Here is a 27,937-nt window from a genome sequence, read left to right on the forward strand (position 1 = left end):
CCAGGTCAAACTGGCGAAAGTCTAGTAGGGGGTTCTTTAAGAGAAGATTGTTAAATAAAATGAAATACCTTTTTGACTTGTTGTTACTACAAATTCCCTTATAATAAATACATTGGAATTTCTTGACAGTGTTGTCTTTATCCAAAAACTGTTAAAATAAGATCTCTTTCAGATAACTTACTTATTTCTTATCCAGTGAATGCTTCTTGATTTGTTTTCTTTCTTTTTTTTTTTTTTCCTTCGGATGAGGCTTTCTTGGATGAAATCTAAGGTTAACTATTTTAAACTGAATTTTGACTAGTGGGGAGTATGCTTTACTTACAGGTACTATTACAATGAAAATCTTTAAGATTTTCTAAGCCCCAGCTTATGTCATTATTAAGTAGTATTGATTAGTAAAAGAAAATGGATGACCACTGAAACTAATATAATATTGTATGTCAACTGTAACAGGAAAACTTTTATAACATTAAAATAAAACAGATGACAATCCCTGTTTTATGAACTGCCTCTGTAAAATCATTTAGATATCAGTTTGAGCTCTTTGTGGCTAATGAAAACCATAATATTTCTTGTAGTATTGATTGCAGAAAGAATTTTCAAAGCTTTTTGTGTCTTAAAGATGTAAAATCCACATTTAACTGCATTTTTCTTAATAATTTAAAATTTATTTCATATCGTTGTCCGAATTTATTTGTTCCTCTTTACCTGAGTTTTAAATTACTTTGAAAGGAGGGTTTCTTTGTTAAAATACTTCCTCACTGTAGAAAATTTTAACAAATTATATCATGGCAAAAATCAGAAGATTTTAATTTTGTTGTTACTACATAACTCAAAATTTAGTACCCTATGAAATATGTAGGGATCCAGTCGAAGCAGTCAAGAGCCCTCTCAGAACAGGGAATGATGCATTGTACAGTAAATATGATACAGTTGTGCCTGATTAGATGATACTGCCTGCTTCTTGCATGTTTTTATTGTTTTTTATCTGTTCTGGTTTTGGTTTTCCCATAACATCCATTTAGAACATACTTTTAAAACAATTAACAACCCTGAAGGTAAGTAAAAATGTCATTCTAGTCACAATATACTTGTAAATAGTAAAAAGTTATTCAAAGTAATTCCATTGTAATTTATTTCTGTATATGACTATTTCCACAGTCTGCCTATTTTCTCCGAAAATGTTTGTGATGTTGTCTTCTGACCAACTACAGTAAATACAGACTTTTCTTTGTTGTGTAGAGAGCAGGGATTGTCATATTTTCTGTAAAAGGCCAGTTCGTAAATATTTTAGGCTTTCTGGGCCACATAGTCTCTGTAGCAACTACTCAGCTCTGCTGTTGGAGCACGAAAGCAGCCATTGACAACTCATAAATAATAGATAATTCATAAATGACAGTTCATAAATGAGTGAGTGTGACTGTTCCAGTAAAACTTTATTTACAAAAACAAAGTGGCCAAGCTGTAAATTGACAATCCCTGGTCTAGAGTTTAAAATCCATTAAATTTTATGTAGAAACATAAAAATTTTAATCTAAAAAAATAAATTGACTGATTTTCAGTGATCTTCACAAAATGTAGTAATGACCTACTACAAGACTTTTTATATGAAAGATGGAGTTTACAAGGGAGCTTCAAGTTTTTTTGAGCTAAAAAATTTTTCAATATGCTTTCTACACAGTAAAGTAGTTAATTAAGTGCTTAATGGAGTATATTAGTTTTGTTGTTTTGTTTTTTTGTTGGAAGAATTTTCATGGGTTTAGAAGTTTTGTGACACTCTCCTCACAGGTTCTCTGACATCATGAAAAACACTTACATGTTTTATTTAGGATATCTTTAATAATTCAGAAAGTAATTCAGTGTTTTCTACCGGTCATTTTGTGTACCCCACTGCAGTTTTAATTTCTTCTTTAATTAGGCAGGTAAACACCAAGAATATGAACAGAAACTACTTCAAGAATTATATAAATTAAATCCCAATTTTCTCCAACTGTCTACGGGTTCAGTTGATAAGAATAAGAACAAAGTGACGCCACTGCAGAGGTATGATACGTAAGTACCGATATTAGTATAATCAGACACCTTATCGTCATGTCATGTTTGTCGATCTTCTCTTTTTCTTCTACATCTTTTTCTGACAGAATCCTTCTTGACAATGTCTGCCATTTATGCAGTATTGTTGCACTGTATAGGAAATGTTGAGTCAGATTTCCGGGTCTGAGTATTTGTTGTCTGCTGCTCCCTGGTGACGCTTCAGATGAGTCCCTTGATGGTCCCTCTTTCTGTTGATCTGCAGACCATCCTTGTTGATGAAAAGGAAATTAAGGGATGTTGGTTCTTAAAAGGCTCTATCACCTAATTGAGATTTCCCCCCTGATATAATGAGGGGAACAAAAATACTTATTGAAGTATTGTGTGTTACGACACAGATATTCATGGTCATCTAGTCTCAGGACCTCTGAGTCTTATATCCTCTCAGTGAGTCTTATACCCTCTGAATGAGGAGGGTATCACATATTCAGAATCTTATTCATTTTAGGAGACTTGTTTTTGCATAGACCTATACTGTGTTGGTGTTTAAACAAATTTATTAAGTCTGAAATATTGAGTCTCATTCTGAAAAGGTGATCTTCACATCTTGTATTTGGTTATAGCCTGTCAGAAATGGTCTGGTTAATAAAAACAATAATTTGGGAGTTGTGCTCTATCCTGAATATTCCTTTGTAAGTTTGATGTGTTATGACCTTTTTTTTTTAATTTGGTAAGTTTAACTTTTATAAAATGAATTTATTTAAAGTAAATATCTATAATTAATTTAGGTATGTTGATTTTCTTTTTTAAAAAGTTTATTCCAAAGTTAAATTGGTTTTAAGTGATGTGATGTTTTAACTGTCTGGGTGTTATATATTATAGGCTAATGTCTATTTAGTATTAAAATAATTTAAGGGCCATTTTTCACATATAGCTAATACTAGCATGGATTGTTGTCAGTTTCTTCAAAAATATATCCTTATATTTAAATTCTTTTGAAGTCCTTGTTACGTTTCTTCGCCCTAATAGTAAAGATTATTTATAAAAATTCTTTAAATTTAAATACTTTTTGTTTATACACACACATATGTACCTATTTATATAAATACATATAGAAGAGGCCACAGCAAAATATAACATTACTGTATAATAAACTGTGAAATTTGTATATATCGAAGCTAAGAATAACAGCTAAGTCCAAAACAAATCTTTCTGAGTTGATAATCTTTTACCCTTTCTGTTGATTTTTTTTGTACCTACCCTTTTCTACCCTTGTATGTTTATTTTATTATGAACCATATGCTATTACTTAACCTCATTGGTTTTAGTGCTTCTTATAAGAATGAAGTTATTGTAGTAAAAATTTATTTCAGATGGTTTTAACATTTATACATATTGTTGTCATTTAAGATGTTATTCTAATTAAAGTCATATTCTGGGTTTATAGCCCCTAGAGAATTCAGAGCAGAAATTTAAATTTTAGATGATCTCTTTGAGATAACATTGGTTATTTCTTGAATATAAAAGTGATATATTTTTATTGAAGGAAATTTGAAAAATATATAAAATTATACAGAATTAAATATGTAATTCAGTACTCAGACATTTTTACTGAAAATGATATATTTCCTTGTCCTTTTTCTTTCTATAAATGTATGTAAATACAAAATATATTGGTTTATTACCTTTTAAAACTCAATACCCATTAATATGAATATTTTCCCATGTCATGAAAATATAATCTTTTATGGATGCTTAGTAGTTCATTATATACAAGTATTTCAAATTTTTAAACCAGTCTTCTGCTGGTGTGTGTCATTTTCATTTTGGTGCTATTATTTATAACACTGCATCATGGACATTTTCATATAAACTTTGATGTGCTTAGACATAGAACTGCTGAGTCAAAGATTATGAGTACCTAGTTCCAATTAAGTTTTCTTTTCTGCACATTTGCCAATTTGATTAAAGAAAGCTGTCTCATTTTAATTTGTATTTGATTAATAGTGAAATTTTTATGCATAGTGAATTCATACCTGTTTGCATAGTTTTATTGGTGTATTTACTTGTTGTATGCAGTATACAGATCTAACTTTCCCTAGTTAGTTGACCAGTCTATTTGTATTTCAAAGAGTACTTGAATTTATAAATCAAATTTGGAAGAATATATAATATACAATATAACATTGAGTCATCTCAGCCATTATCATGTATATCTCTCTATTTAAGTCGTTTTTGCCTCTCAGGAACAATTTTTTTGTCTTTTTTCTGTTGTATTGAATCTCCCACCACCATTTCTTCCTGTTTGAGAATCCCTAGACTTAAAATGAAAGAACAGTGTTAGAAACTGGTGCTAGCAGGCATCCATGTCCTATTCTTTACTTTTGTAGGGATGTCTCCAGTGTTTTATTGGCTGTTAAATATAATTTTGACCCTTTATTTGAGATGAGTATTTTTAATCAAAGTATGAAAATACCTTGTTATTTCTAATTTATTGAGCTTTTCTCTTCAGATTGGAAGTGAAAATTGGAATTTACCAAATGTCTTTTCGACATTTATAACAAGTATTTAGCTTTTTTTAAATTTTTTTTTGTGATCAGTTATAAATAGATTTACTAATACTTTATTGACTTTGCTCTTATATATAGTATAGTCAGAGCACATTCATAAGTATTTCAGTAGCAGGAGTTTCTTCAGAGCCACAAGTTGTCGGAGGAAGACAAAAGAGGATTTAAAACAGTTTACTCATTTATTATCTTTGTCCAAAGCCAGTGCTACTGAATCTCAGCTGGGACCAGAAAAAATTTTGACATAGTCACCTGTACTTTGCATAAGTACATGATATAGGCAGCTTTTGTGCTTACTAGTAATCAATCAAAACATTAGGTATATCCTGGAAGTTATGAGAAAATTTCAATTAAAGTCATATTTGCCAAACTACATTCTGTCTAGGTTTATTACGGCATTTTTTCTTGCCTTGTTAATGGCTAATTTTGTCATGTTACTTAAGATGTGGCCATATTTTAGTAGCAAAGTAATACTTTATTAATGTATATTTGAAGCCTGTATCAAATAAAATATGTTCTACAAAGGCAGGCTACCTGTCCATAACTTAAATATGTACTTTGTGGTAGCAGAAGTTTGTCTTAGTTCAAGACTCAGGTGAGCATGAGAAATGAAAGTGAATTCTTTTAAATGAATATGGGAATATTTAACTTAGGAGCAAAGTAAATATGTATTTGTGTGTATAGTAACATTAAACTGAAATTCGGAAATATTCGTAATATTAACATCTGAATTAAAATTTGCCTTATATCCAAAATGCAAACAAAATTACTACAGACACTGAAATTTTTTAACTTTTAAATGTAACGAACAAAGTAACTAGACCTTATCAGTGTTTTTTCTATTCCACCCCAGTCCTCAGAAAAAAGATTTTTTCTTTGACCCTTCTATGTAATTATTTGTTTTATGTTACAAATTTTAGAAAGCAGCCAAGAAACTATACCCAGAAACTATGTTGGCATCGCTACCAAGGAAGTAAAAGGAAATCAAATTAAGCACTCTCTTTTGGGCAAGTTAAAGGCAGCAAAGTTGGACAGCATCTGAAGAATCAAATAGTGACACAGCTATGTTAGACTGCTTGTTTGCAGATAGTTGCGAATTTGGTTTCTTTATAAAACAAAGTATTTAAAATTGATATTAATACTACTTCTAGCTCTAAAATGTAATAATTTCAGAGACTTTGAGGAAGCTTGATGTGATCAATGCCTTTTCACTTTGTTCCTCTTTACTTCCTCTAGTACAGTGATCATTGGATATCAGGCATCGTCTCAATTTAGATGAATTGAATTATAATCTCCAGGGATGGGGCCTGGAAATACACCTTACACTTTAATTTTATATATACATAAATATATAATTTTATATATATATAATTTTTTTGAAAAGCTCCATAGCACTAGATTCCAGTTGTTGGGTTAATTGAAAAATATTTACTCCTGAGAAATCTGTAATTTCACCGTTGGTTTCAGAACTATTTAGGGCTAGAACTTTTAAAAAATTAGACTGTTTATATGAAAATATTATATGTTTAGGAATTTTTATCTATAAGGATTTACACACACGTTTGCCTTCTGGAAATAGTATCTTGATTATGTCATGAGACCAAACTACCTATTAAAACTTTTAGTCTCACTTGAATATAGTGCTTTTCAATCAACTGCATCTTTAGGTATCTTGATTTCTTTCTCAGCATATGACTATTGTTAGTATTTGAGTGAACTATAGGGATAAGGGGTCTTCCAAATCTTAGCCTTTTCAAAGATGATTGTCAACCCGTTTTTGCCTCTCTCATTCTTTGATTTAGTTCAATTTATATTATCTGCTTTTTTTTTTTTTTGCTTTAATCCAAGAGAACCAAATTAATATGCTTCAACTTTTCATTCAATACCTTTCTAGATTTTTTTCCTTGCTAGGCAGCCTCTTCCCACTACTTTGTGCTGAGCAAATGGTTGTTAATCTTTCCTATTGTAAATGGAATGAACTGTTAGACTTTTACTTCAGAATGCAAGCTGTTGTTGTAGTGTTCCAAAAAGAGATTGATTTAAGAAAGCCTGGGCTGAGTGGCAGCTAGTGTCTGCACCTGGCTGGGAATTTTGAGCTCCGGGGTTCAGCCACCTACTGAAGCTTGCTACTTGGGGGTTGGGTCAGAAGGGCAGAAGTCAAAGGCAGGATTAAAGGCCCTTGTGCTGAAGCTCCCTCTGGTGACTGGAAGCTATGACCAGAGTCACGAAATGGAGTAGGGACTGAATTCCTAGCCAAGCTCAGACTCCAGATAGTGCAGTGGGAGATGCTGCAGAATCTTGACAGCCCATTTCAGGATCATCTGCACCAGCTCTACTCAAACAGCGCTTTGCTGATGGATATTTGGCATTACTTGGTGGTCTGGATTGAAGACTAGAACTGCCCAGGAGACTGCACTGGGCAATGATAATTCCAAGGCTAACATGCTGTTCTTCTACTTCTTTGACCAACTGAACTATGAGTGTGACTGCTCACATAGCCAGAACCCTGAGTGCTTATTGCTGTAGCACAACTTGTGAAAATTCTATCAGGACATTCAGGCCTTTCCCCAGGGTCCTACCCAATTGGCTGAGATGATCTTTAATCTCTTTAATTCTGATCCAGGCTCAGAGGGATCAGTCGAGCAAGGAGAACGAGGCCTTGAAGCATCTATGGAGAGCCAGCAACCTGAGATTGAATCCTGGACCCTGGAATTGAGGGCTAAGATGGACAGGTTGGTGAAATCCATCAGCCAACTGAACAACCAGCAGGTTGTCTTCTGCTTCTGATACGAGACCAGACCCTAGTGAGAATACTCTCTTTGGACCCCCATCACACCAGACAACAGCAGCTTCTGCAGGAAACTCTCAATGAACCAGACAAGAGGAGAAATAGATGCTGGGTGGTCCCAGAGCACTGCAAGGCCCATTAACTATCCTAACTGCCAAAGTTGGAGGTGTGGAAAGTCTAGCAGCAAAATGCCTGCTTTGGAGCTCCTTGAATTGTGGGCTGGAACACCTGAAGGAGTGGTTCACAGCTGGAGCAAAGCTATTATTTCATCTGCATCCATGCTGAAGGAGCTGAAGAGATTGAGTCACCTGGTTAGCTATCGGATGACCCTCTGACCAAAGAGATGGACCTACGAAAGGCTCATGTCACAGAGTTGATACAACGTCGGCTCCACAAAGCCTTTGTGGTAGAACCAAGTCTTGCGTGCCCTAAACTCCCCTGGACCACTCAACCTCAGGACTGGAAGGAAGTTTACTGTCCAGACAAGGCTGCTTGCTGGTGAGATTTCAGGAAGGCAGTGAGTCACTGGCTGCAGAAGTCTCCATTGACAGGAATCTTTATTACAAGATTTCCAGAAGTTCAGCATTCTGACTTCAAACCAGAAAACTTTGACCCCCAAAGAAAAGTCAGGGCTTAATTTAGGACTTTGCTAACATGACTGGTGGAGCAATGTACTGGTGATTTGGGTCGGGCTGCTGGGTGTGACAGAGGCACTGTCACGTGGTCAGATATGCTTAGCAGGATCTGAAGCCAGAGCTAAAAACAGACACTTTCCATGTGCTTATTATTTCTAAGAGGAACCTACCCTTGGTTGCCTGGGCCTCAGTTCTCTGGTTCAATCTGCTCAGCTGAAACCCCCAGAATCAGGAGTTCTTTTTCACTCCACCCAGTCAAGCCCTCCTAGACTTTGATGGACCCTGCGCTCAATCGGCAGTTCTCCTATGTTGGCCCAGCCCTTGACCTGGAGTAGCTGAGCAAGCTTAGGGACAAGCCGTTTGGGTGGAACTCTAGGATTGCGGGTCATTTTTGTCCTGGGCCGCCTTCACTAAACAAGAGAGCCTCCTCAGGCAAGCTACTATTCTGGACATGGCTAGACAAAATTCCAAACCTGGTACTACATGACCACCTGAAGGATCTGTGGAACGATGGATGTGTCACGGGCTTTGTGAGTCAGAGCCAGGAGTGCCAGCTGCTGAGGACCATTTCTGGTGCCCACTGTTCTTCAGTAAATCATCAGGAGGGAGTAATACCTGCACGGTGGAGCATCAGGAGGGGGCAGTACCTGCATGGTGGAGCACCAGGGGGCAATACCTGCTCTGAGATAAGGTTCTCATCTACTCTGTGCAGCCCTACATCAAAATGGTGCTACAGTGACTCACACCGACTGAAAGAATCCACCACTACCAACAATCGGGAGAACCTGTTGTATTTTACCCCGAATTCCTTAGGATGAAGCTTTTGGGTGCCACTACTGGGATATAGTTAATTTCCAGAAATGTAATAAGTACCCAAAACATAGGCCCATTGTGGTCTCTTAATATACAGGTAGATGAGCTGCAACAACCACTGGAGCTTAAGCTGGAACCAGAACTGGAGTCTTTAGAGCTGGAGCTGGGGCTGACACCAGGGCCTGAACTAGGCCTGGAGTTAGAGCCACTGCTTGTAGCAGGTCTGGCTCTGGGGCCAGGACTGGAGCCCACACTAGGCGTGAAATCACAAAGATGTCAGAGCCCAACCTGGGACCAAAACTGAAGCTGAAGCCTGTTCTAGAATTCCAGGGAATTCCAGGACTCAACTGCTATTGCTCTAAGATGTGCTTCTAGTCTAACTTGTGGTGCAAATGAAAGACCTAGTATAGGCACACCTCATTTTATCACGTTCCACTTTATTGTTCTTCACAAGCGTTGTGGGTTTTTAATTTTTTTTTTTTTTTTTACAAATTAAAGGCAAGGCCTTCCACCAGCAAAAAGGTTGCCACTTGCTTTATTGCGGTACTTGCTTCATTGTGGTGGTCTGGAATCAAACCGACAATACTTTTGAGATGTGTGTTTTTGCCTGGTATGTTAGAACAGTCCTGTTCAAAAAGAGGCCTTTCTGAGCAGAAGTGGCCAATAAACTTTGTGCCAATCTGGCAACGGTGGAGGCAAGAAAAGAAAGCCTGTCTATTTTTTGTTTTAAATAAAAAAGCCATGTGCCGTTTTTCTTAGTGTACCCAATCTTCTTTTATCCAATAGCATTGAGGCTTGGCAGTTCTTGATCAGAGAATAGTCTGTTTCATGGAGTAGGTCTCTTTTTTCATTAGTAAATGTAGTATTTATTAAAGTTTGTTTTTCTTTATTAAACTTCTTGGAATGATAACGGGTGGGTGGATATTGGATGCAAAACAATTATTAATATGGTCACAGCTTAAGCAGACACAGAGCTTGAAGAGGAAGCAATTTTGACACGTGATGCCAGTAGTTGTAAGAACTCTGATCCGTTAGTGGTAGCTTTGGGATATCTATTTTCTACCTAGCCATTAGAGATCCAAGGAGTTCACTTTTATTGGGATTGGAATTTATACATATGCCATTTCTTTCTATTAGGATTATACATATATTTTCAGAGACTCTCCCATCTTTATTTTTTCACTTTAACAATGGTAATTGCACTCATAATGGCAGGTTTAATTGTAATAGTCTTTTATAGCTCACTTGGGAAATAAAGCAATTTCTAGTTATATCTTTATTCTTAAAGCTTTTCATTTATTATTCTTTGAATTTGTTATTCTTAAAATAAATTGAAGAATATACTAAAACTCAGTAGGACAGAAGTTAATTAATATCTTACCCTAATCCCAATTTTTCAGCAGCTGTCTTTGGATTGATGATGCTGATCTAAAAATTATTAAGCATCTTTGATAAAACTTTCCTAGGTGAAGTATAAAAAATCAGTGCTTATGAAACTGCAGCTGGCATTCTGGACAAGATTATATAAGTTATTCTAATTAGTTGTAATTCATAAACCTTCTTAAGATTTATTCTGAATACAGTAATATTTTCACATATTGCCCTTCACATTAACAACTATGTTACCTATGTTGAAAATTATTATTTAGTACTCTTAAATGGTGGTGGTTAGGAAGATGAATCAAGATTAAGACACTACAATTTTTCTTTGTACTATCTTTTGTCTTTTTGTTTCTATTACTACTCCTTCCCAGCTTTAATCCATTATTCCATATTATAAGAATAGTGCAAGTTTGGGGGAGGTGGTGGAGTAGTTAGCACCAAGAATCTGTGTTTCCACCTGGACAACAATTGCACTGGCAGAATCTGTCTGACATAACTGTTTTGGAACTTAGAAGTTTGTTGAAGGCTTACAACTTCCAGGAACAGACATGGTGGTTAATTTTGGTCAAAGTCAGCTCTTAGTACAGTAGCAGCATGGTAGGCAGCTGTGCACATATATCTGGAGCAGCTTTCACATAGCTTGAAGGAGCCAGGGTCAGCAAAAAGAACCCTGTACTCCAAATGACGAGGATCTCTGCTCAGACTGCTCGTTACTACTTCTGATCACAGAGGTGCGGACAAAGAGTCAGGCACCCATTGTTGTACCTCCCCCATTGTTGCAAGCTCTTCCTGCTCTGGTTGAAGTGATTTCCAAGGGACTATGGGACTGGGGCCCCCCCTTTAAGTATTCACTTTTTCCCCTTTGGGGAGCCAGTCATTAAAGACTAGGACATTAAAGAACAATTGCATATATAGAGGAAATTAGAAAGCGACCATGTATGTCCTAGGAAAGGCTTACAAGGGACCTAAGAGGACCTTAGTTTATACCTAGGGCTGATCTTCAGCACAGAGACAGCCTACAACAATAAAAAAGAAAACAAAACAAAATACACACACAAACACACACAGAGCAAAATTAGGGTACGGAGAGAATCTGATTTCCAGAGGCACCATCTTACTAGATTCAAATGGCCAGTATTCAGTAAAAAATCACAAGGCATACAAAGAAACAGGAAAGTATCTCCCATTCGAAAGAAAAATAAAAATTCAACATGAATTGTCCTTGAAAAAGAACTAATGACAGATATACTAGACTGAGAATTAAAAACACCTCTCAACGATTCTTAAAGAGCTAAAGGAGATTGTGGAAAAAAGACAAGAAAATGTGCATGAACAGCATGGAAATACCAATAAAGAGGTAGAAAACCTAAAAAGAAACCAAAAAAATTCTGGAGCTGAAAAGCACAATAACAATTGAAAAATTCCCTAAAGGATTTAAAGGCAGCAGGCAGAAGAAAGAACCAGAGAACTTGAAGATAGGAAAATGGACATTATTCAGTCTGAGGGATACAAGGAAAAGAGATTGAAGAAAAGTGAATAGAGCCTAAGAGATCTGTGGGACATCATCAAGTTGACCAGCATACATATACTCAGAGTTCCAGAAGGAGAATAGAAAATGGTGCAAAGTGACTATTTGAAGAAATAATGGCCGAAAACTTCCTAAATTTGAGGAAAGACATGAATATAAATATCCCAAGAAGCTTAATGATCTCTTAGATGAACTGAAAGAGACCCACACTGAAACACATTATAATCAAACTTTGAAAAGCCAGAGATGAGGACAGAATGTTGACAGCAGCAAGAGAAGTAAGTCATCACATAGAAATGATCCTCAGTAAAATTATAAGCAGATTTATAAAAAAATTTGGAGGTCAGAAGACAGTGTAACAATACATTTAAAGTGCTAAAAGGAAAAAAATATTAACCAGTACTCTTATATCCAGCAAAACTTTCTCCCTCTTCTCCCAAAGAGTGAGGGAAAAATTAAGACATTCCCAGATAAAGCTGAGGGCATTCATGACCACTAGACCTGCCTTGCAAGAAGTGCTCAAGGGAGTCCTGAAAGGTGAAATGAAAGGACACTAGTCTAACTGGAAGCCTTACGGAGAAGGAAAGATCTCAGTAAAGGTAAATAAGTGGGCAGTTATAAAAGCTACTGTTATTATAACAATGGTTTTTAACTATACTTTTTGTTTCCTATGTAATATAAGAGATTAGTACACTTAAAGTCCAGTATATTAGTATAAAAGCTTGTATTACTACAACTTTGGTTTTTAGCTCCAAATTTTGTTTTCTACACAATTTAAGAAACTACATTTAGAAGAATTACTAGTTTATGTTTTTGGCACAGAGTGTGTAAAGAGGTAATTTTGTGATGTCAACAACCAAAAGGGGTAGAGATCTGTAAAGGAGCAGTTTTGGGATGTTATTGAAATTAAGTTAGTAAAGCTTTAGAGTGTTAAAACTTTAGAATGTTAAATGTAATTGCCATGATAACAAAGAGAATAGCTCTTAGAATATACACAAAAGGAAATGAGTAAGGAATTTAAACATTTCACTACAAAAAATCAATACAAAAGAAGACAGTAATGCAGGAAATGGAGGAAAAAGCTATATAAGACATATAGAAAACAAAGAGCATGATAATATAAATAACTCCTTATCAGTAATTACTTTGAATGTAAATAGATTCAACTCTCAATCTAAAGACAGAGATGGACAGAATGGATAAAAGCACATGATCCAACTATATGCTGTCTAGAAAAGACTCATTTTAGACTCAGAGACCCAAACTGGTTGAAATTAAAAAGATGGAAAAAGTTGGTCCATGCAAGTAGTAACTAAAATAGACCAAATGTGGCTATACTAATATCGGACAAAATAAATTTTGTCAAAAAAGATTTTAAGAGACAAAGAAGGACATTATATATTAATAAAAGATACAGTACAGCAAGAAGATATAATAAGTATAAACATTTATACACCTAAGGACAGACTATCAAAATACATGAAGCAAAAACTGACAGAATTGAAGAAAGAAATAGTTCTACAATAATAATTGACTTCAGTACCCTACTCACAATAATAGGTAGAACAACCAAACAAGATAAGTAAAGAGAGGATTTAAACACCACAATAAACCAACTATATTTCATATATATAAAACCTTGTACCCAAACAACAAAATACACATTCTTTTTAAGTGCACATGGGGCATTTTCCAGGATAGACCATATATTAGGTCACGAATTAAGTCTCAATAGATTTTAAAGAGTATCATACCAAGTATCTTTTCCAACCACAACAGAATGAAATTAGAAACCATTAACAAATGGAAATCTGGAAAATTCAGAAAATCGAAAATTAAATAACACTTTAAACAACTAATGATCAAAGAAATCACAAGAGAAATTAGAAAATACTTAGAGACAAATGAAAATGAAAACACAACATACCAAAACTTATGGGAAACACAGAAGTGGTGCTTAGGGAAAAATTTATGGCTATATAGCAGTCCTTTCACATACACAGGGGATGTGTTCCAGGACCCTTAGTGGATACATGAAATCACAGATAGTTCTGAACTCTATATATGCTGTTTTTTTTCTATACATACATACCTACGATAAAGTTTAAAATTAGGAACAGTAAGATTAACAATAACCATAAAATAGCACTGATGAAGTTTAATTTATAAATTAGGAACAGTAAGAGATTAACAACAATAACCATAAAATAGCACAATTATAACAAGATACTGTAAAAAAAAAGTTATGTGAATATGGATAATAAAGATTACTTGAAATAGAGAATAAAAAAACAGAAAAATCAATGAAACTAAAAGTTGGTTCTTCAAGATAAACAAAATTGACAAACCATTAGCTAGATGGACTATGAAAAAAGAGAAAAGGCTCAAATTATTAAAATCAGAAATGAAGGTAGGGACATTACAGATTCTACAGAAATAAAGTTTATAAGAAGAATAGTGTGAACAATTTACCAATAAATTGAATAACTAGGATAAAAACCACATGATCATCTCATTTGAGGAAAAAAAGTGACAAAATTTAGTACCCTTTCTTGACAAAAACAACCTAGGAATAGAAGGAAACTACCTTAATACAATAAAAGCCATATGTGGAAAGCCCACAGTGAACACCATACTTATGGTGAAAAACTGAAAGCTTTGCTTCTGAGATAAGGAACATAGCAAGAATGACTACTTTCACTACTTTTCAATATAATATTGAATGTTTTAGCCATATCAATTAGCCAGGAAAAAGAAAGGGCTTTCAAATTAGAAAAGAATAAATAAAAGTATCTGTTTGCAGATGAGATGGTCTTATATGTAGAAAATTCTAAACATTCCACAGAAAAACCATGTTAGAATTAATGAATTAAGCAATGTAGCAGATTACAAAGTCAATATGCAGAAATCTTTTGCATTTTTATACATGAACAGCGAACAATCCAAAAAGGAAATTATGATAACAATTCTATTCATAATAGCATAAAAAAGAATAAAATACTTAGGAATTAACCAGGAAAGTGAAAGACTTATACAATGAAAACTACGAAAGATTGCTGAAAGAAGACAAATTAAAACACATCTTAACATTCATAGATTGGAAGATTTAATATTATTACAGTGTCAGTTCTTTCCAAAGTTGTCCACAGACTCAATGCAGTCCATATCAAAACTTCAACTGCTGTTTTTGCAGATAAATCCATCCTAAAAATCCATATGGAATCTCAGAGTACCCTATATAGGCACAACATTCATGAAAACAAGAACTGTGGTACTCACACTTAAGATTTCAAAACTTACTGCAAAGCTACAGTAATCAAAACAGTGTGGAATTGGCATAAAGACAAACACACACCAATGGAGTAGAATGGAGAGTCTAGAAATATACTGTCACATATAGGATCAAATGATTTTTGACAAGGGTGCCAAGACCACTCTATGGGGAAAGGACAATCTTTTCAAAAATGGTGCTGGCAAAACTTGTGATATCCACGTTATTCAAAAATTACTTCAGAGTGGATCAACGACCTAAAGCAATGAAAACCTTAAAAGAAAACGTAAGACTTCACAACATTTATTTCGCTTCCTGATGTAAGATTTAGCAATGAATTCTTGGATATGATACTAAGAGACAGATAACAAAAGAAAAAATAGACAAATTGGGCTGCATGCAAATTTAAAAATTATGTGAATTTAATGAAACTACAGTAAAAAGGCGATCCACAGAATGGGAGGAAATATTTACAGGCCACATGTCTGATAAGGGATTAATAACCAGAATATAGGGAGAACTACTAAAACTCACCCAGAAAAATTTAAATAACCCTATTCAAAAATGAGGAAAGAACTTGAGTAGACATTTCTCCAAAGCAGATATGCAAATGGTCAATAAACACATGAAAAAAGGCAGAAAACAAGTATTAGGATGTGGGGAAATTGGAACTCTTGTGCATCATTGGTGGGAATGTAAATGGTACAGCCACTGTGGAAAATGGTATGGAGGTTCTTCAAAGAATTAAAAATAGAAATACCATATGATTCATCAGTTTCACTTTTGAGTATTCACTTAAAAGAATTGAAAGCAGTATCTCAAAGACATTTATACACCTGTGGTATAGCAGCATTACTCAAATAGCTTAAATGTGGAAGCAATCCAGGTGTCTGCGGATGGACCAATGGACAAGCAAAATGCAGTATATACATACAATAGAATATTACTCAGACTTAAAAAGGAATGACATCCTTCAATTATTACAACATAAATGAACTTTGAGGACATTATTATTTGTGAAATAATCTAGTCACTTGAAAACAAATACTCTGTGATTCCACTTATACAAAACATTTAGTCAAAATCATAGAGACAAAGTATAAAGGTGAATGCTGAGGTAGGAGAAATGGGGAGTTATTGTTTAGTGGGTACAGAATTTCAGTTTTTACAAGATAAAAAGTTATGGGGGTGGATGGTGGTGATGGTTGTACAACAGCGTGAATGTGTTTTAATACCACTGAACTGCATTTAAAAATAGCTAAAATGGTAAATTTTATGTATTTTACATATAAAAATTAAAATACTGCAAGTTTATTTCAGATTAATATCTGTATTATGTTCCAATCTGTTCTTCATGCTACCACCAATTTGTCTTCCTAAGACACTACTTTGTTTATATCATTTCTGTGCTCAAAAATTTTCATTGGCATCTGGTGTCTGGCCTCTAGGTCTATCTTTGTATCCTTACCTCACATTGTAAAAATCATATATTACCTAATTAACTACTTTACTTTCTCCTAACTCTATCTGCAACCTTTGGGTTCCTATACACTTGCTATTCCTACCTTTAATTTCTGTTATTTTCCCCCTTTTTTTCCTAATGTGTAAATCTTTTTTAAGGACCTTCCCCCTTTTTTTCCTAATGTGTAAATCTTTTTAAGGACCTTTCCCCCTTTTTTTCCTAATTTGTAAATCTTTTTAAGGACATCTTCTACATGCTCCACTTATGGTGGGTTCTTTTCCAAAGACCTATAGCTTTTATTGAATAAACAGTTCATTTAATAGTTGGCGCTGGCTGATATTTGTTGGTGTGCACTTGTCTTATTTCCCCAAATATCTCTAAGTTTAATTGGTTCAGAGCTATATCTTAAGTTTATTTGTAATTACCCACTTGACTTAATAACATGAATCGATTGATATTTTGTGAAGAAGAAGTGAAGATGCTCTTCAAGTAAATTTCAGAACTGTGTGTCAGATTCTAGAGTATCTGGCAGTGTTTCTGAAGAAGATACACTTGATATTCAGATTGGGTACTAGCCCTTGTTAAATTTTTTTAGAGCAGTTAAATATTGTACCAGTACAGTTTTTTTTTTTTTTTTTTTGGTAAGGTGACTTTGTTTATATATTCAGGCAATAAAATAATTTTGAGAAATTTGGATCTTAATTTTTTTTTCTGTAGTATTGTATCAGAAATAGGTATTTGTATTTGGATACTAATACTTATCTTTTGTTCAAGTACTGGGGGGTTTAATAAAATTAGTTGTAGAAATGGTTCACTCTTTCTGTGTCAACACTGTCAGTGTCGTAGTGCTTCTAAAGAGCTCTTTTGTTCTTAAGTTAGTGGAGTTAAAATGGACTTGAAGTTAGCAATTCTGTGTTACTCCACTGTGGTACTGCGTTTTTTCTATATGGAAGTTAAGTTTTAATGTTTTTTTTTTTTTTTTTTGAGTCAATAGTTTGCACTAAAGTTTGTTTCTATTAATATTGTGTATGTGCGTTGTATAGTGTATATGTTTGTGTATATATATGCACATGTCTTCTTTAGAGTTATGATTAGGATCTTGAAGTATTAAATTCGTTGCTCTTAAGAACCTGTAGAGAACATTTCAGTAACTTTATGCTCCAGTCAAACACCTAGAAAGATGGATATTATTTCAAGTTTAATGGGGAATGTGTTTATCTTGTGCATAAAACTAAATAATGAATTAGACTTTTGACCTATGAATTGAAGTAGTATCCTTTAAGCAGGATGCTGCTTTATGCTCCCCCCCCCCCCAATAAGCTATTGTTTCACGTATTGTTTTTGGAGAATCTCATTAGAATGTAAGTTGCCTGAGGGTAGGGATTTTATGTTATGCTTATTTGTATCCTTAATGTCTTACATCATAATGCTTCAGTAAATGTTAAGATGATAAGATGTCTGTTTTTTTTTCTGGCTTTGGGGGTGTTCATTTTTCTTGTGGAAGAATGATTTTACTCTGATTTTATTCGATTTTTTTTTTTTTTTTTCCTTTTACAGCCCCATTGACAAACCTTCAGATTCTCTCAGTATAGGGAATGGTGATAATTCCCAGCAGGTAAGATTTTGATACTGTTATCTCTCCATTTATCTGCTATTCCCCAAACAGGGCATTCTGTGTAAGTGAGTTTTCTAGATAGTAAAAATAACTTAAAATACTAAACAATTTAAAATGCTTTTAGTGGACATCTTTGTTAAATGTATTATAATCAGCCTTCTTTTCCTCCACAGAATATATAGAGCCTAATTTAACCCTTTCTTGATGACTCAAAATTACTATTGTATGGCAATACATTAGTGTCCTTACAGTCTGCTGATATTATTGGTCTTTTTGACCCTGCCCAAAATAGTCCCAGACTAGCATGCTTCCTGCATTCTCATTTTAAGAGTTGTTTCTATGCCATGTGCTCCTCTTCTCCCTTGCTATCAACTTTAATTTTCTGTTTCCCTCACTGTACTTGCCTCCCACAATTTTCTCCTTCCCCCAAATGACTGTGGAATTTGAAACAATAGACCAAATAGTTAAGTTCACAGTTGCACCCAAAATGATACTGAGTGAGGAGGTCCTGATCTTTAGAGTGTGCTTTGTATCATCTTAGCTAGTTGCTAGTTCTTGATTGGTTAAGGTTCTGAATGAACACCTTACATTGGCAAAAAAAAAAAAAAAAAATGTAGTTCTGTTCTTTTCCATAGAGTGCCCTGTTCCCCAGAGTGTCTGTGAGAAACTTAGAGATCTAAAATACGCTGCTTTTCCACAATTTTGGCTCACAAATTCCATAAAAGAATTTGAAAATCTGTATGTCCCCTTATGTATTTTAGGTTAACATTAAAGATTTTTTTCATAATAAGGTTAAAAAATTGCAAAGGATATAATGTCCAGCATATTGTAAATATTGGTATTTTAATTTGATCAAAGCAACTTATATAAATATAAATTTTGATAAAAATTAGTTATTAAACATAAACACTACAGTTATATTGGAAATTCATCTCTTATTGAGATAGGTAGGGCCATTTTAAATTAGTTTTCTTGTATCCAGAGATGAATATTACCTGTTGGTTCAAGGAGATGATTTTCAGCAGCAATCTTAGTCATGCTTTCATTTTTCTAAATGGAAGTGCTGAGAGATTTGTTGGTATAAATAAGAAATGAAAGAAACAGTATTATATTAATGTCATTCAAATCTTTAATTTCCTTCTGAATTAAATACCTAAAAATCACATAAAGATCTGTCATAAAAATTTTTATCATGTGTTTGGAAATGACTTGTTTAGATCTTCTTTTCGTTTTGTTGAAAACGAATGTATTGGGAATCACTTTGCTTGCAAAAGAATCCAGTCATTAGAGTCTGTAGCTCTCTCATCATCAACCTGTTTCTAATAAATTTTTGTTTGGCTCCCAGAAAGTTTTCACTCTTGGGCACAAAATACTATAGTTAGATTCCAGAGAGTGAGAAATATTCTTTTCTTCACAAAGTGAGAAAGTTAGGTTATAAAAGGAGAAGAGAATGGCTTACTGAGAGTGTCTTTTTTAGAAAAGAGTACATATGTAAGTTGATGGATTTTTTGAAAATTCATGCTCTCATAAAAAAGTCCTCAAGTACCCCAGTTTGAAGATCACTATTCTAATACCTTTTGTTGCAAGTCTTTTTAATTGTGGTTTATTAAAATGCATAAATTTATATTGAATATTCTTTTCCTGTTTTATTTAGATATCTAACAGTGATACGCCTTCACCACCACCTGGTTTATCAAAATCTAACCCAGTCATCCCCATCAATTCATCCAATCACAGTGCACGGTCTCCTTTTGAAGGGGCAGTAACTGAGTCACAGTCGTTATTCTCAGATAACTTTCGACATCCCAACCCTATTCCAAGTGGGCTTCCTCCTTTCCCCAGTTCCCCACAGACATCCAGTGACTGGCCTACAGCACCAGAGCCACAGAGCCTCTTCACATCAGGTATATAACAGAACTAGCGCGTGATAATAATTAGACCAAAATGAGTCCCTTCCTCGCTGAATGTGTTTTTATCCTTTTGTCTCCACTTTCTTTTTCATAAAAATGTAAACATTTAAACTGCGTGGAATTGGATGGTTCGATAAGTTGTATGACCTAGAACTTATTATGTGAACAGACAGATTTCTCTAGAAATGAATGATTAGATCATTTTTCCTATAATAAATAAAACCTTTCCTTTTTTAGGAAGTAGTAAGGGCTTACATTTTTAATCATATTTGTGTGTGTCTAATTAAATTTAAGATTTTTTCCCCAGCTGTCAAAAGATGTTAGTTTATATTAAAAGTTATATTTTGGCATTTTTGAGCCATTTTCATTTTTATTTTTTATAAGTTCTCTTATTAATGTGTAGGATGGCATAAAATTAACATTGACAATAGCACATACTATTGTCAATCGAGCAGACAAGTTTTTGAAAAACTAAAGATTAAATAGATACTTTTAAGTTGTTATTTTTTTCTTAGCAGTATATAAAACATTTTCAAATCATACTTTGTCTTTAAAAGATACTGAAAAAGATAAAATTTACTAATTCTGTCATGTTTGTTATTTATTTCTTTTAAATAACTTAGTCTGGGTTTTAACCCATTTCCCATTTAGGAAAAAAAAGTACAGCTCGCTGCATACATTCATTTAATTTGACATAAACACACTCTTTGAGGCGGAAGCAAATCTGACTGGTTTTCAGTGTGAAAATAAAATATAAAAACTGTTCTTGGAGTTATTTATAAACAAAAATGTGTACATAAATCGGATTCATCAAATGAATCTTTGGCTAACAACTGTTCCAGAATGATGTTAACATCACATGTAGGAATGCTACGTTTTCTAGGATTTGACATTTTCAGTGATCGAGAATTACTATATTTTGTAAATAGAAATACCACTACTAAAAACAGAATTCTGTAAATAGAGTGATGTAATTTGTTTCCAAAGACTATCAATATACTAGAGCGATGCGAAAATAATAATAAAAGTGAGATATTTCATGTCAAACTTTGGGGGTGAGGTTAGGATGGTAATCTGTGAGTTATCTCGGAGTAAATGCTGCAGCCACAAGTGCCGCTGAGGGAGTATTCTCAGGGTAAATAAGAAATGGGTTAATCGTGAATGGCCGAGTGTATATTTTGGATTTCAAATACTTTGTTTTCTTTGATTAGCAAAATCAGTCTGTATTGCTCAATTTTCGAAGTTAGTAACTTAAGAATGAAATCATTACTAGAAGTATATAAGCTCTTTTATAATTTTATAATCTGAATGTGCTAAGAAATTACACATATTTCATATATATTTGCCTTTATCTTGAATATGATGTTTAACTTTCACTAGTGTGGCTACCCATTAAATATAAAAGTGAGGTATATATTTTAAAGTCATCACTAATTTTTTCCCCAACAGAAACAATCCCAGTAGCGTCCTCTACAGACTGGCAAGCAGCATTTGGCTTTGGTTCTTCTAAACAACCAGAGGATGACTTGGGTTTTGATCCTTTTGATGTCACTCGAAAAGCCTTAGCAGACCTGATTGAAAAGGAACTGTCAGTCCAAGACCAGCCTTCCCTTTCGCCCACATCTCTTCAGAACTCCTCTTCACACACTACAACCGCCAAAGGTCCAGGCTCTGGATTCCTGCATCCTGCTGCACCTACAAATGCCAACTCTCTCAATAGTACCTTTTCAGTCTTGCCACAGAGGTTCCCTCAATTTCAGCAGCACCGAGCGGTTTATAATTCATTCAGTTTTCCAGGCCAGGCAGCCCGCTATCCTTGGATGGCCTTTCCACGCAATAGCATCATGCACTTGAACCACACAGCAAACCCCACCTCAAATAGTAATTTCTTGGACTTGAGTCTCCCGCCACAGCACAACACAGGTCTGGGAGGGATCCCTATAGCAGGTAGGTTCATTTATAGCCTTTGAGAATTTGTGAATAATTTATGCCTTCAGGTTGTTGGGTGGTAGGGAGGGAACTTTTGAATAATAGAATTCTTATCATTAGTCTTGGAAATTTCTGTGGGAAAACGAAGTCATCATTATTATCTAAATTTTTTTAATTGGGTGGATGCCTTGTAATATTGAGCTTTATGAGGATGGTGGAGTATTATACCTAGTTACTGCTTGGAATCGTTTCACTTAATAGGATAGTTACCAATCTTGCATATGGCCTATAAATACAAAAAGAAAAAAAATGGGCTCTGAAATTATGGTGCTATAAAGTTTAACACCATGGTAAAATTCTGATTATACATTCTAAAAGTACACTGGTTCAAAAAAAATTTTTTTTAAGGATGGTAATTAGTGAGAGCATGAGGGATAAAGCCACTCTCTAACTACTTTTGGCAGTTATTTATTTTGACTGATATATACACACACACATCAAAACTGTGATATATATTAATAAAGTACTTAATATTTGAGAACTCTGGTTATTAGTGTTTCACAGACATACGTGCATAGGTATACTTTCTGTGAAAAAGGAATTTGTTCAAGGAGAGAGATTTTCCCTTTTGGTCTGTCATTTTTATTTTGGGGGGAAATATTAAGTTCCTATAAGTGATGCCAGAATACTTCTGGTTTTGTACTGCTACCCTTGAAGGTTTCAGAACTTTTGCTTTTTAAAGTCCCATATAACATTAGATCAAGTGACTTCTGTATGTAAAGCAATCATTCTTAGTAATAGTCTTCTTTTATTGATTTCATTTGGGCTTTAGAGATGATGGTTAAAAGAGAGTTTGTTCCCTTCTGATTTCTCTCAAGTAGAATAGAATAGTCCCTCACTTATATCTAATTCATAAAATTTATTTTTATCCATTATCATAGCCTTAAGATATGACATGGCACATTATTTTGTTAATGTGCTGTTACCAGCAAGGTGTTTGTTCTCTTGTTTTTAGCAAGGTTCATACATGAATTTATAGAGATCTATCAAAATTCTTTGGCTCTAATCTCTTTGTAACCAACAGAATTTCATTTTTAAGGCAAGTAGGTGGGTCGAGAGAATATTGTTTGTGGCCGTTGATACAGTGAAGTTAACAGTTGATGCAGTGAAGTTAATTTACATAATCTTGATAACACTTAATGTAGCAGTTTGCACATCAGTGGGACTCATGGTATTTGTTTATTTGATATGGTAGGTAGTATATGATCCAGTGACATTTTTCAATCCTCTTTTTCTATATGGTATTCACTTACGAAACACTAAGTATTCAGTTACTGGTACTCCTTTTTTTCTTCCATTCAAGACAGCTTATTAGAGTGTAACTTTGTTTTGTTTTATTTTGTTTTGATAATTTAGAAATGTGGCATTGTAATTATTAGTGTATCTCATAATTGATTATAACATTAAAAGTTAAAGTTAAGTTCTAAATATTCTAAGCATTTAAAAATAAACTATTAAACTAATTACAATGAATATTTGAGTTGCTATTTGCCCATCAATGAACTAGGCCATGTGGATAATACGAAAGAAGTATAAAATATGGCTACTGTTTCTAGGTACTTAACAGTTTAGTTGAATAGATAAAAATTAAGATTATTTATAAAAGTGGTAACTGTGATACTAGAATCTGAGAGGCATTAATGGAGCTTATAATTGTTGGGGAGCCTTCTTTGAAGAAGTAGAAATGATCTAAAAAAAACTTTTATGTTGATGGAAATGCCTGAATAAAGGCATAGAGGCAGGAACTGCCTTCTGTAACAGGATGTGTTTCATGTATTGTAGAGAGAGAGTGGATGAGAAGACGGGATGCTCAGATAGCCAGGCAAAACAGCATGGACTTGATATGATAAGAAGGAGGATACCTTTGTAGAACTCTAGTTCTTAGCTGTTTTTATTGTGTACTTTTATTTGACTTTTATATGACCGTTATCTGTTCTTCCAGTTTATCATGTTGTCCATTAGCACAGAAAGAGCAGTTTTAATCCAGATATTTCAAGCCAGTAGGTGTTCTAGAAATGCCACAGCGATGATGAGTAATCACTACTTTATGAGTATAGTTGTCCTCGTGTTAGTCATTTGAAATCTTCATCTAAAGTAGAGAGAGACTTTATGAAAAAAAAATGTGGCATTAAATTATGGTCTTATCTTTGTGGATTTTCTTTTAACATATGTTCACCCATAAGCATAAAATACTTTTTTTCTCTAGAAATTCTAAGGTCACCAAATGTAGATTCTGAAACATTGTTGTATTTTGTGGGAGATGGGGAGAGTTCATTATTTCAGTTTTTTAGTTTTTGACTATACATACTTACTTGGTATTTAAATGGTGATTTGTGATTAAGGTTATTATTAGATTATTTTTAAGGCTCTGATGACTAGAGAAATTTTAGTTTTAAGGTACCAAAATATTTAAAATTGTTATCAAGAATTACTCAGAATCCTCTTATGGCCTATAAATATTTGGCAGATACCTCAGGAGGCTGAATGTGCTAAGCTTCAAAACAGAATAGCTGTATAATTGTAGCAAGATGATATAGGATTTTCAGTAACAATTAGATATGACGGAAAGTAAAATTCTGGAAAGCTGTGTCTAATTTGAAGCAATTTACTACCTAGACAATATCTGCCTTCCCCACCCCGAGTTCTAACTCAGTTGTACTTGAGTCAAACTGTTGAAATAGGCTCAACTTTGTATCCTGCAGTGAATAAATATCATGGTATCTTACACAGAGTAGCTTTCCTTAAGTGCTTCATAATGGAAACTGCTTTGGTGAGAGAAGCCATTTTAAGAGATGCTTAGACAATATTCTATGCTGGAAAAAGCAGGTGTATTTATTCTTTAGATATATAGAACAAAGTAGGGTCCCTCACCCTCAGGAGCAAATACCGAAATGTGTCAGTCACCTGCATATCATTTAGATACCATATCTATATTATATGTGTGTATTTAAATTTTTAGTTTTGCTTATTTCAGTTCATTATTAAAAATTGATATATCTGAAACCTACCATGGGAAGGATAGTTATGAGAAGTTTGACAGAAATGTGGCTTCCATTTCATTTGCCTAATTGAAAACATTTTTGTGTTTAAAATTAGCTATTAGGAAAAATTTATTTTAGCAGCGTTTTCTTGGCAGCACATTTGGTTTGTTAAGTTTAGAAGAATTTTTGAAATATTCTTGGGAGAAACTTTGATTAGTGGGCAGTTATAGTAAGTCCATTCAGATCTCTTTTATTATTGGAACCATGTGCTTTTGTTTTAAAAAGTAACTTTTCTGGTCCTAAAAAGTGACTTATCTTGTCTAGCTCCTAATTTTAGGAATGGCAAAACTGTGTGCCTAAAAGGTTAAATAATTTGTTAAAGGTCACACATTAAGTTAGTAAGAGAATTAGCATAAGAACCGGATCCCAAATTCAATAACTGAAATGTTTTTCCACTACAACATAGATGTTCTCCTTCATCAATGAAGATCACTGGCATGTACCTTAAGTTGGCTTTCTTCCCTTAGTTATTGATTTTTGCTCTCACACACTTACAGGTCTCTTTTTTTATCAACAGTATCTATTTGAGACAATTGACCCAGCTCAGGAATATTGCCAAATAGTTTGAAGTTTATTGACTTGATGAAAGTTAATCATCTGCTTAGTCCTCCTTAGGTACCATATTCTTTCTCACCAAAAACTCTAGTATCAAATTTCCTTTACACACCCTTATTGCTGTGTACTTGGGGTTTATAGAATCTCTGCCAGTTTACTGAAAAACTATAAAATAACCTGTTCTAAAGACTGAAAATCCTTTTCTTCTTGTTGTCAGTTAAGCTATCTTTCCAAATGTAATTTTGCAGATATGTTTTTCAAGGAATTCTGCCAAGATGTTTTTATTCCATAATGCTAAAAATTATTTGGAAAACAAATAATAAAATAAAATAGCCTGTAAGCATTGTTGTTTCAAGATATACTTAAAAAAGTATTTAAAACTGTTTAGGGTTGGATTTTTTTTCCATGTTTTTGATCATTCAGTTTTACTTATGAGAGGACATTTTTCTTTAAATTTTTTTTTGTTTCTGAATTAGCTCTTTTAACTGTGACTTGATTGAATTTGAGTCATGTGTGAAACAAGTCACTTGTAGTCAAATAATTATCAATTATAATTAGGAGAACTGATCTCATTTCATGTATAGTTCCCTTGACCTAGAAGTAGTCATCTCGCTTTCAGTCAATTGGATCATTGTATTGTGAGTATTTTACTGTTTTCTAATTACCTCAAAAGTACACATTAAATTTTCAGATGCTGTATGGTAATTTACTAAATTAATATATTTATATCTTTTTATTTCTCTTTTCTAAACATAATTTCTGCTTTTAAAACATGAATTTTATTTTTCGCTTTTAAAAATTACATTTTCATTTCTGTGAATTAATTTTAATTTTTTCAGAAAATACTACTCACTATTAGCAATATCTGTATTTTATAAGGGGTCCAATTGGCTTGGAAAAGAATGGCTTTCCTGGTCTCTTTTTATTTTATTTTTTTGTATATTTATAATTCTAAATCTATTATATTTGTTCTCATATCTGACATAGTACTAAATTTAAGGGTGTGTTTAGAGTGTAACTACTTTCTAGATACTTGATAAGTCAGTATTTTAAAATTCATGTCTTGTTTCACACCCGGATTCCAACCATTAAGCATGTGTTTTATATTTGTATCAATATTCCAGATATTGAAATCATTTTTAAAGGGACTGTTAACAAATCTAGTCACCCATAACTAGACCATGACTGACTTTTCCACAGGGGAAGAAGAGGTGAAGGTTTCGACCATGCCACTGTCAGCCTCTTCCCATTCATTACAACAAGGACAGCAGCCTACAAGTCTCCACACTACTGTGGCCTGACAACAGAACTGAGAGCAGAGGATTAGACTCTGGGGTGCTTGCATGGGCAACCGGATTTTTGCATGATTCCTTTCTGATTTTGCATTTAATGTATACACCCAAAAGAGCCAATATAAACGTTCCTCATGCCTACAACTAGTGTGTTAACTCATAGTTGCTGAAGTATTTCTTCTTTAGGCCTTTAACACAGTTTATTAGCATAATAATTTTGACATTGTTTCTCATGAGCGATACTATTTTTAACTCACACAAATAAACTTGTAGTACTAATTAAGATCCCAGATGAGATTAGCTAGAATTGTTATTTTGGCTCTATTATTGAAAATATACAAAGATAATGGTAGTTCCTTGTTTTCTGATTTGTGAAAAAAATGGTAATATCCTTATATACTCATGAAAGTTTGACAATTGAGAAGATAATGTCATATTGCATTTTTTGAATACTTGAGAAGAATACACATAAAACAAAATTGGTGGTGTCATTTAATGCTCAGAAGGATGTTGTCAGCAATTGTTTTTAGTTGTATGGATTTATATCCTATATTATGCATTACATGTTTAGAAACTGTTTTTGTTCTTTCTCATTTGCACATTTGCACTTTCATTTTGAATGGTTGTTAATTATATATAGACGGTTAAAAGATAATTATTATAGACTAAATGCAATATAATCTCTTTTCTAATGCACTGCCTAGTATACCAGGAAATGCCTCAGAAATAGAATTTCAACTTACAGTTGATTTATCAGAAACTTGAATTTGGGGTAAATGTATGTGAGAAGCAACCATAGTGTAACTTTTTTTTTTTTTTTTTTTTTTTTTTTTAACAAACGGTACTTCTGTGGGATCTGTTTGGAAATTTCATTGTTCAATAACTGAAATGTGATAATAAAACTGTATTACAAGTACCTGACCAGAATGAGACTAAGGTGGAAGAGAAGAGATTGGGGATCCTCTAAAATTAGGCCACGTAAGTTGTCATGGATAATTTTAGTTAATCACAGAATAGTGGAGTACTATATTAGGACATAATGTGAAGTGGTACTTTT

At 33.8% G+C, this 27,937-nt stretch overlaps 1 protein-coding gene and 1 pseudogene across 2 annotated transcripts in view; both read left to right on the forward strand.

Moving 5' to 3' along the window:
* Positions 1 to 27,673, forward strand: part of CNOT4 (CCR4-NOT transcription complex subunit 4) — a 102,640-nt gene extending 74,967 nt beyond the window's left edge. Inside the window, exons 7-11 of one of the 2 annotated variants that reach the window (XM_006910496.2) lie at positions 1,919 to 2,043; positions 18,036 to 18,093; positions 19,748 to 19,997; positions 21,453 to 21,950; positions 26,789 to 27,673. In XM_006910496.2, the coding sequence (XP_006910558.1) occupies positions 1,919 to 2,043; positions 18,036 to 18,093; positions 19,748 to 19,997; positions 21,453 to 21,950; positions 26,789 to 26,889 (1,032 nt within the window). In that variant the 3' untranslated portion in view covers positions 26,890 to 27,673. Of the gene's footprint in view, positions 1 to 1,918; positions 2,053 to 18,035; positions 18,094 to 19,747; positions 19,998 to 21,452; positions 21,951 to 26,788 lie in introns of both variants that reach the window. The other variant, XM_006910495.3, reaches the window with a different exon arrangement.
* On the forward strand, positions 7,191 to 15,666 carry LOC112478695 (annotated as a pseudogene).
* Positions 27,674 to 27,937: the final 264 nt, after the last annotated feature.

The sequence above is a fragment of the Pteropus alecto genome, unplaced genomic scaffold (genome assembly GCF_000325575.1).
Source record: "Pteropus alecto unplaced genomic scaffold, ASM32557v1 scaffold22, whole genome shotgun sequence".
NCBI classification, from domain to species: domain Eukaryota; kingdom Metazoa; phylum Chordata; class Mammalia; order Chiroptera; family Pteropodidae; genus Pteropus; species Pteropus alecto.